We start from the raw sequence: 10,116 nt of genomic DNA, 5'->3' as shown, positions 1-10,116 counted from the left end.
GCGCGGCGGTCAGTCAGTCGGTGAGGCCGCCGGCGGGAGCAGCGCCGGGGCCGGGCCGGGGCCCCGCCGCCCGCCGCCATGAAGGGCAAGGAGCGCTCGCCGGCTAAAGCCAAGCGTTCTCGGGGCGGCGGCGGCGGCGGCGAGGACTCGGCGTCCTCCTCGTCGTCGGCGCGGGGTGAGCGGAGCAGCAAGAAGCCGAGCGGCTCCGGCGGCTCCAACGGCAGCGGCGGGAAAGCGGCGGCCCCGGCGGCCTCCAACGACAGCAACAGCGGGAGCAGCCGGCGGGGCCCTCACCCGGACAAGGCCGGTCGCGCCGGTAGCCGCGAGTACGAGGCCGGGACGGCGGCGGCGGGCGGCGGGGGCAGCCGGCACGGGTACGGCAGCGGGAAGGCGGCGGAGGCGTCGCGCAGCAGCAGCAGCCGCGGCGGTGGCGGTGAGTCCCGCGCTCCGGCGGCGGCCCCGTCCTCCTCGTCCTCCGAGTCGGGCGGTGGCGGCGAGTACAAGACGCTGAAGATCAGCGAGCTGGGCTCGGCGCTGAGCGACGAGGCGGTGGAGGACGGGCTCTTCCACGAGTTCAAGCGGTTCGGCGACGTGAGCGTCAAAATCAGCCGCCTCCCGCCCGGCACCGGCGCCGCCGATGAACGTGTGGCCTTTGTGAACTTCCGCCGGCCCGAGGATGCCCGCGCCGCCAAACACGCCCGCGGCCGCCTCGTGCTCTACGACCGCCCGCTCAAAATCGAAGCCGTCTACGTGGGGAGCGGCGCGGGGAGCAGCCGGCGCCGCAGCAGCCGCTCCCCGGCGCTGCTGGATAAAGAGTCTCCCTACGGCACGGCAGCCGTAGGGGTGGCGGCGGCAGCTGCGGCGGCCGTGAGGCACCCTCCGGCCGGGGCGACGCAGCGGGCGCTGTCACCCGCAGGGAGCGGCGGCGCCCTGGGGTATCGAGACTACCGGCTGCAGCAGCTCGCCCTGGGCCGTTTGCCTCCTCCACCCCCTCTGCCCAGGGAGCTGGAGAGGGAGAGGGACTACGGGGGTTTCTATGAAGCACGAGTGCGGCCGGCCTATGGGCTGGAGCGGGTGGCCGGTGTGGCGGCTGCCGGGGGCTTCCGTGGAGGAGGAGGAGGTGCTGGAGCTGCTGGCGAGGAGGAGATCAGCCCCGAGGATGACCAGCGAGCCAACCGCACGTTGTTCCTGGGCAACCTGGACATCACCGTGAGCGAGTCAGATTTACGCCGAGCTTTCGATCGCTTTGGGGTCATCACCGAGGTGGACATCAAAAGGCCGGGGCGTGGGCAGACCAGCACCTATGGGTTTCTTAAGTTTGAAAACCTGGACATGGCACACCGGGCCAAGTTGGCCATGTCGGGAAAGGTGCTTCTCCGTAACCCCATCAAGATTGGGTATGGTAAAGCCACTCCGACCACCAGGCTCTGGGTGGGTGGCCTTGGGCCCTGGGTGCCCCTTGCTGCCCTGGCCAGGGAGTTTGATCGGTTTGGTACCATTCGCACTATCGATTACCGCAAAGGTGATTCCTGGGCTTATATCCAGTATGAGAGCCTGGACGCGGCGCAGGCCGCGTGCACCCACATGCGTGGTTTTCCTTTGGGGGGGCCGGATCGCCGGCTCCGCGTAGACTTTGCCGACACTGAGCATCGGTACCAGCAGCCCTACCTGCAGCCTCTGCCCTTGCCACCTCCTGCTCATTATGAGCTCGTGGCGGAGGCGGCTGCTTTTGGGGCTCACCGGGGAGCCCCACCTGATCCTCTTCGGGGGGCCCGGGACAGGACGCCACCGTTACTCTATAGAGACCGCGACAGAGACCTTTATCCTGAGACAGAGTGGGTGCCCCCCCCCACCCCCTGTACGGGATAGGAGTAATCGGGCAGCTGCCTATGACCCACTGGAAAGTCTGGAGCGCCGCCGGGATGGTTGGTCCTTGGAGCGGGACCGAGGGGAGAGGGAGTTGGGCAGTAGTAGTAGGGATCAGCCTAGGAAACGGAGACTGGCGGAGGATGGAGGCCGGCACTTGGACCGCTCTCCAGACAGTGAGCGCTCTTCTTCCTCCCGTAAGCGTCACTGTTTAACCACAACCTCCCCTCCGGACCGCAGCCCCGAGCTCCTTGGAGGGAGGGAGCGTTACAGTAGTGACCCCGAGCGCTCTTCCTCCCGCTTGCTCCTCTTGGAGCGGCCTTCTCCTGTCCGGGAATCTCGCAGGGGCAGCCTGGAGCGGGGACAGAACGAAAAGCGCGACCGCAAGAATTCCGCCGAACGGGAGCGGAAACATCGTGCTTCCGCAGCAGCCGCCGCGCAGGAGTGCAAAAGTCCAGCCAAAAAGGATGAACGTGCTATGGAAGGAGGTGGTGGAGGCTCCCGCCTCAAACCCCCTCCTCAGAAGCAGCAGCAGGACGGGGCGGCGCAGGCCGGGGGAGCCCCCAAGCTGTGCTTGGCTTGGCAGGGGATGCTCCTGCTGAAGAACAGCAACTTCCCGTCCAACATGCATCTGCTTCAGGGGGACCTCGGTGTTGCCAGCAGCCTCCTCGTGGAGGGAGCGACTGGTGGGAAAGTAGCTCAGCTCAAGATCACCCAACGTCTTCGCCTGGACCAGCCCAAGCTGGACGAGGTCAATCGCCGCATCAAAGTGGCGGGTCCCAATGGCTACGCCATCCTTTTGGCTGTGCCTGGCGCATCAGACAACCGCTCTGCAGCCGGAGCTAGCGAGGCCGCCACCACCTCCACCCAGAGGCCACTCAGGAATCTGGTGTCCTATCTAAAGCAAAAGCAGGCTGCTGGGGTGATCAGCCTCCCTGTGGGGGGTAACAAAGACAAGGAGAACAGCGGGGTCCTGCACGCTTTCCCACCCTGCGATTTCTCCCAGCAATTCCTGGACTCCACGGCCAAGGCGCTGGCCAAATCAGAGGACGACTATCTGGTCATGATCATTGTCCGTGGGGCATCCTAAGGCCCTCGTTGTTCTCTGTACCCAACCCTGCCTCCTCTTCCACCCAGACCCCTTCCAGCGTGTGCCAGGTGCTATGGGATACAGCCTTAGCCAGCCCTGTTGTTATTTTAAATTAGATCTTGGTTTGTAGGTGACTTTTTTTTTTTGTTTTCCCTGCCCGTTTTTCTGTTACTATGTTTTTTTTGTTTCTATAAAGTTAGAAGCCAGAAAGGTTGGATAGCCATTAGCCAGAATAGGATGTTTCGGGAATCCCCTGGCAGTGGGGACAGCAGGGAGGCTCAGCCTGCTTTGATTTACAGAAAAGAAAAAAACACCATAAAAAAAGGAGAAAAAAAAGAAAAGAAAGAAGAGTGGGGTGGAAAGACCCAAACTCCTGTCTTCTTAATTTCGATTCGTGTCCTTTTTTCATTTCATGTATTTTAAAAGCTCGTCCTCAGAGTTCTTAAACCTCAAAGACCAGATTTAAAGCACTCGGTTGAAATGGAAAAAAAACCCCACATCTTTACTAACAGACTGGTGTCATGGTTTTTGTTTTGGAGTCCTTGAAATTCCATAGTGGCCTCAGGTCCGGCGGCCCCGTGGGGCGCGCGTGATCCCTTTCCTGAGTGGTTTTCCCTTTGAGTTGCATGGCTCCAGGTTGGTGTCCTCCAGGGGAGCAGCACCTGCTCTCGGGTACACTGCAGAACATTGAATTCCTCTTTATTGGGTGTGTGAGAATCTCATCCAGCCCCTCCAAATGCATGCACTGAAAGTATGCTTTTTTTTAACAAGGTGTATTCCTCCTGTTGCCCTCAGTTCTGTTGTATCCCATAAATGCACTTTGGGTTTGTAGCAGTGGCGATGGTTGGTAAAGAGCTGAGGACTTTGTTACAAACCATGAATGTCTTTGTGCTTCCTCTGATATGCAAGAAACAAGGAGGTGCTTTAAGAAATAACTTTAGTTATATTGTGGGGTTTGGGGTTTTACTGCCTTTCTTTTCCCCTTTTCAAAGAGTTGCAGGTACAGCGGGGTCTGGTTCCACAGTGCAAACTCTGAGCAAGTGTGCTTCTCTCCAGAGATGGTTTTAATTCTGTGATAAGTTAATTACAGGAAAGTTCTCATTAACGTTTTACCTCATTGTTAATAGCAAGGAACTGCTGTCTGCTGGGGACTTTTGAGGTACAGTACAGTGGGCATTACATGAGGTTTTAGCATTTTATGGGCATCTGGAGTAAAGTGGGGTTTAGCATCTTGGAGAAGTATTAAAAGTACTCCGAGATGCTGAGGTTTGATCTTTTGTTCTTATGATTCTAGGAGGAAACGGTTTGCTTTATCTTTTTCTAAAGAACTTGGTTCATTTTCTCTTATGCTTTTCCCCACTCATTGGGCACTTTTCTTCAGCTGCCTTGGCCGCTCTAATGCAGGCGTAAAGAAGGGATCTAAATTGCTGTTGTTCTGTTTAACAACTGAGGGGATGTTGCAGCTGGCTTCCAAACTGCAGTGTAAATCTATTTACAGGCCCTCAAATTGTAATCTTGCACTTAAACCCAGAACATAGCCTTGCACTTAGCCATGTTTTCAGAGACTTGGGCAGTGTAAAAGTGATGCTGCTTCACTCGGTCCATCCTCTCGTGTATTCCTTGGGTAGTTGGTACAGGGACAAGTTGATTTCTGTTTCAACTTGCACCACAAAAATCCAGTTCAAAATGCAGAATGGTGCAAATAGCAGACGAAGGAGGAAATGTCTTGAATGTATTTTATGGGCACGACATGAAATGTGACTGTACTTGCTTGATGTTCACTGTCACAAGAAGATGAATTTCTGTGATAAGCTTTACTGAACCACTCGTCAGAGAGTGCTTTGGTTTAAGTGGGCTTCAGTTTCCCTTGTCTGACTGAGAACTTGCACGTGGCAGCGTATCTTGAGATCACATTTTGATTTTGTAGCTACTTTTCTTTCTATATGGAAACACAAAAGCCTCATTTAATGCTCTTAGATGTTTGAGGGTAAACTCCAGGATTTCTGGGTTGTCCTTCAGCGTGAATGTAAATCGATGGCAGAATTCAGCTGTTCAGCTTACTATTAACAATGAGAGGTTATCAAAATGACACCGGTAACTCAGATAATGATATGTTTCAGAAGATACAACTTGTTGCAAAGAATGTCTGTTTTAATTCTAGCAGGTGCCTGTTGTGTGCCAGCGGGTTCTCAACACTGCTGCGAGCTCGCTCAGGGTGCTGAGTGAGTTTTCTCATTGCATCTGACCCAAGTCACTTGCAAGCGTGGAGTTTTAAAGCCAAGAAACTTGAACTGCTGGGAATTCAAATCTGCCCCAAACCAAAAAAAGTATAAAAGAAGCACTAATGTTGTTTGTGTTCAACACTTACACTTGCTGAGGACAGTGTTTGTTATGCTGATACGCAGCAGGCACCTGTTTTTAAAACCCATAAAACTTGGGGTCAACATGGCTTGTCAAAGCAAACTCAGTGTGGGAAACCTTTTGGAAAGAGCATCCTAGTGCACTTCCCTTTTTCCTTGTAAAATAGGCGTGGTTGTACCTGCCACGGGCTTTCATGAGTTTAAATTGGGCTGTACTGGGAGGGTAATAAGGACCAGGCGAGGCTGCATTTGACTCCAGGTTTTCTGGTTCCTTATGGAGTACCTGCTTCTTTAAATCTGGTTTATTTGTGGTTGCTGCTCTGTTTTGAAAGCAAGGTTTTTAACACCCTTTGAGGGTTCTTAAATGTCAAAACCTAGTTGACTGGCAACATTTTGTTTTGCCAGCACTGAAGTTGACGTGCTGCCACCAAGGCTGGTGCAGCTTGGGTGGCTGTGCTTTTCTCTTAGGCTCTGAAGTGTGCACCATTGGAGTAACTGTCCACTAAACGTTGGCTTGGCCAGGGCTGAACAGAAGTAGAAGTGTGATACCACTTGTGTATAGAGCAAAACAGATGTAGCAGACTTCAGCTCTCTCGTTGTGTTCAGCAGAGAGCTCTTAGCAGAGAGCTCAGTGTTTCTTCCACCGTTGTGTGCAGCTGCTGTTCCTCTATTTCATGCGTTTGTTGAATTAGCGTGGAAAAAGGATGTCCTTTTCCTGAATCATTTCATAGTTTTTGCTTTATGCTTTGGGGAAAGAACCTCAAATGACTCATACTTTTGTTTAAGGTTTTATTATTGGGGGGGTTTATTTTGCATTGGAAACTTTATGCAACTTCCTTGGCTGCCGGCCAGTGGCTTTGTTTGCTCCTGTCTCGTGTGCAGTCTGCTGTTCTCTGGGACTGCGGCGTGAACACTGATGTTACCCTCAACTCCAGAGGTTTCAGACTTCTGGGTTACAAATAGCATCGTAGAGAGAAGGGTGTTACATGCCAGGCACGCAAACCTTACCCTCTCTCTTACTTTATCAACGTGGATGTTAAAGGATTGAAGTGTTTTGGTGACTGGTGAGCGGAGAAGAGAGTTCTCGATTTCTTGCATTGGTTGAGGAACCATCTGGTTGATGGTAACTGAAGTGAAAGGCCTTAAAGTATTAATGGAGAGGAGGAGTGACTCAAAATTGCAAAGACAGGCTCAAAACTTCTGAGGACTCAGGGAAAAAATGGCTTGGGAAATCATAGTTCCTGGCTTTAAGAAAACCAGTGTTGAGGGCAGTACTCCTGGGGAGTCTGCTGTGTGCCTGTTGAAGTGGAAAAAGTTCTTGCCGTGTGACTAATAGAGCTTTTGGGGTTCTTTCCCTTTTGTTTCCCCCTTTATTACTTTGTGCAGATAGCACCAAAGGACAGATATTCCACTGAGTTATAAACGGAACGATTGGGATGATTTTTTTGCATTAGGCTTAAATCAGACCCTGTGGTTTGGAGAATGGTTCATGGAATATTCAACTTCCTGCAGTTTTGATCGTGTGAAAATGATGGCTGAGAACTATTACTTGAATAGTAATACTTTTAAATTCTATTAGGTGTGTCTTTGATTTGACCTTTTCTTTCATATTGGAGTTGTCTGCTGTTAGAATACCACAGCAAAACGAGAACAAAAGAAACGTGGAAACACTACATTTCATATTTCTGTTGCTAAGTTGCCTTCAGGAATTGTTCTTTTGAGGAAAGTCAACTGAATTATCCCCAATTCCGTTGGTTTTTCTCCGGGTTAAGTATTTTCATGTGTCCCATTAACTGTTACTGCAAGTTGAATAATCATCAGTACTGTAAGCCTAGTTTAAACCTTGGTCCAAAAAGAAGCCCTGCACTACTTGTTCTGCATCTATACATAGAAGGTGACTTCATTTCAAGGCTTTGTGCCCATGGGTGGTATTGGTGCTTTTTGAAGTCCGAGTAGAATATTCAGAAAGGCCTCGTTGCTCTTTATATTCATCTGTATAATGTAGGGAGGGGGAAAAGAAAAAAAAAGAGAAAAGAAACAAAATCTGTTGTATACATTTGTATTGAAATAACATTTTCTTTCCTCCTGCAAAGCAAAAGCTGGTGGACTGCAGAAGACAACCGCATGGGATACCAAGCTCTAATGGACCTTTGGGAAGAGAAGCTGTGGCTTATGTGGAATTTACATGGGCCTCTCGATGGAAGAAAGCTTATCTGTTTAGTATTTGTGCATTTTACTAAAATGGCAGCTTTAAAAAAAAAAAAAAAGTTGTGTATCTGCTATTGTGATGCCAATGCCCGTGTTTTAAGTGGAAAAAAAAAAAAATGACCTCTTTGCTTTGTGCTGTGTACACAAGATTGCTGGAAAAGTAAAGGAATACCCTTTTTATGGCTCACACAGCTTAAAAGTAGCTGTCACTCAAAACATGCGCTCACAGTTGAGCTGATTTTGTTTCATTCTAAATAAATTGTTTCTTTTGAGGAAAAGTTGGTTTTTCTGCCTGGAAGTGAATTGACGACAAACGTTGTGACCCCCTTTGTTTGCAGCGGAGGGGTTCCATGCTGCTGCTGCCGCTCACTGCTTGATCTCATAGTTGTGGGTCTTGAGCAAGAAGCAGGGAGAAGCGACACTTTGGCCTTGACCAGCCTCTTGTACCAGATCGGAAGGAATCTAGTTGATTGTCTTGCCGTGGCCCCCCCTTTGGTGGCAGTGAAAAAGGGGGTCACTTGCTGCTTTACTCCTCACCTTGACGGGGAAGCGGTGCTGATGCTGGCATGCAAGAAGCAGGGAAGCACCACCCTGCGTCTCAGAACGGTGGCCAAGTCCGGGGCTTCGCTGGTTCGAAGAGCTGGAGTTGCTGAATTTTAAGTTTGTGATTTCTTTTGTTCACCCACCATGTTTGGCTTTAGTTTTGATTCTGTCTTTTTTTTGGTTGGTTGTTTTTTGGTTTTTTTTTTTTTTTTTTTTGTTTTTTTTTTTGGTTTTTAAGTTTGAAGAGGAGGAAAAAAAAAAAAAGTCTTGCACGTTTTAAAAAAAAAACCTTTTGCACCAAAATTGCCAAAAGGAAAAAGAGAAATGAGTCCTTAAAAAGTGTTTAAATGATGTTAAATAAAAGCCTTTCCTGACATGCGCGAGGCGCTCCTCCGTCTCCTCTGGGGCTCTTCAGCGGTTATGCAGTGATGGGTTTAGTGCTGAATGGATGAAGAGTTCCTGAGAGCTAGAGTTGGTAATTTAAAAACCTTTTGCGTTGGTGTCTCAGTGCCTTATTTTGACCGGTTTTGAAGCAAACGGTTCCACACGCCTCGGATGTGCATGCACCCTGATCGCGCCCCAGGTACGGCTGCGGCTTTGCTCGCAGTCACCTCCCTGTGTAGTACAGATGGTGAGAGGAGAAAAGAGGCGGCCTGACAATGTTGTGTGCTGTAGTTGCTGCGTTCTCCTGTTATTGGGGGCTCCTGAAGGCTGTTCCAGTGCAGGAGTACAACTCCATGTTGGCTACAGGAGACTTCGGGGCACATTTGACAACCGCAGCCGTCAAGAGGAAGCTAACACTGCTGCATCGTTGGCTTCAGAAACCTCTCGTGGTTATGCTGTCTGTTAGAATTAATGTGACATGCAGATGAAGACACCTTGAAATGCAAGCTTGCCCTTGATTGCCTTGACATACTTTAACCTCCTGTGGATAACGAACCTAGTGCTGTCCTGCAGCCATGCGGGACCATTGCTAGGCTGTGCCTTTCACCAAGAGGATGCCATGGTTGTGCTCTCCAAGGTTCCCGGGGCAGAGAGCTGTGTAAATCCCTAAAACAGGTAAGGGGGTTTAAAAGGTTGAACTGAATTGCAATGTAAAAGAAGATGCTTTTGTTGTTCGCCTTTTTGTCCTCTTGGTTCTCCAGTTTACTGACTGTTACTAACATATTTGCTTTGGATAATGTGCTGCTCCATCCTCTCCGGGAATGGGAATGGAGGAGCCAACTCTTCAGTGTATATTCTATGTTTGCTTGGGGAGTTCTTGGATGGATGGGGGGGTTTCTCTGCCTACCTGGAGCAAGATGCCGTGTGGGTGAATCTCCAGGTTTTCACTTGGCAAGCCAGAGCTCTTATTTTGACTTGATAAACTGCTTGAATTAACACTGCTTTAACCCAGAATGCTATTTATCATTTGTATGTGTTGATATGGAAAGCCAAGCAATGATGAGGCAAAGCTGTTGATGTGTTTATGGGATGCTGGTATCAGCATTTATACGAAATAGCTGATTGTAAATGGGAGTAATTGTAGATGTTGCTGGTGATGAGGGGAGCGGGGAGACTCGTGAGATGCCTTTTCTTCTAGAAGTCGGTGTTTGTAGTTAAAATTCACATGTTTGCAATGTATTTCATGTTCTGTTGTAATGTGACCTCTGAATCTGGTATAATTTGAAGTGGTGTGCAAAAGGTTTGGGTTTGGTGGACGTAACAGGAGGCACGTTTCAACCTCTAACTCAGCTGGCTGGTTGATGCCAACAGGAGATGAGTGATCTGTTAGTGCAGCCCAACTGCAGGAGATGGTTTTGATGGGCTGGCTAGCTGCTTGGGCACGTGTTCCAGGGCTTGGGCACTCTCCCACTTTTTGGGTATGCTTTGACTTGCGTTACAGCAACCAGGGCTGTCAGTGGCTATTCCAGAAGAGGTCTGCCTCTGTGACTTGGATTTCACTCTGTATTTCACCAGGAGATTGTTCCCTGTCTCCTTTGCATTATGTATTTATTCTGGAGACTTGGAGGTATCGTGGGATGTGGTGTGGGATGATTCTTCTGTGGT

The 10,116-nt window shown here is 50.2% G+C and overlaps 1 protein-coding gene across 1 annotated transcript in view; it reads left to right on the top strand.

The window, feature by feature from the left end:
• The window catches only part of RBM15 (RNA binding motif protein 15), a 24,752-nt gene continuing 14,636 nt past the window's right edge, over nt 1-10,116 (top strand). Inside the window, 2 exon segments of the mRNA XM_030473187.1 lie at nt 1-1,842; nt 1,844-9,126. Of these exon segments, the coding sequence (XP_030329047.1) occupies nt 79-1,842; nt 1,844-2,956 (2,877 nt within the window). The 5' untranslated portion in view covers nt 1-78 and the 3' untranslated portion in view covers nt 2,957-9,126.

Source organism: Strigops habroptila, chromosome 18 (genome assembly GCF_004027225.2).
Source record: "Strigops habroptila isolate Jane chromosome 18, bStrHab1.2.pri, whole genome shotgun sequence".
Classification (NCBI taxonomy): Eukaryota; Metazoa; Chordata; class Aves; order Psittaciformes; family Psittacidae; genus Strigops; species Strigops habroptila.
Note: the sequence above shows the minus strand (reverse complement) of the source record. Positions and strands in the feature narration are given on the sequence as shown.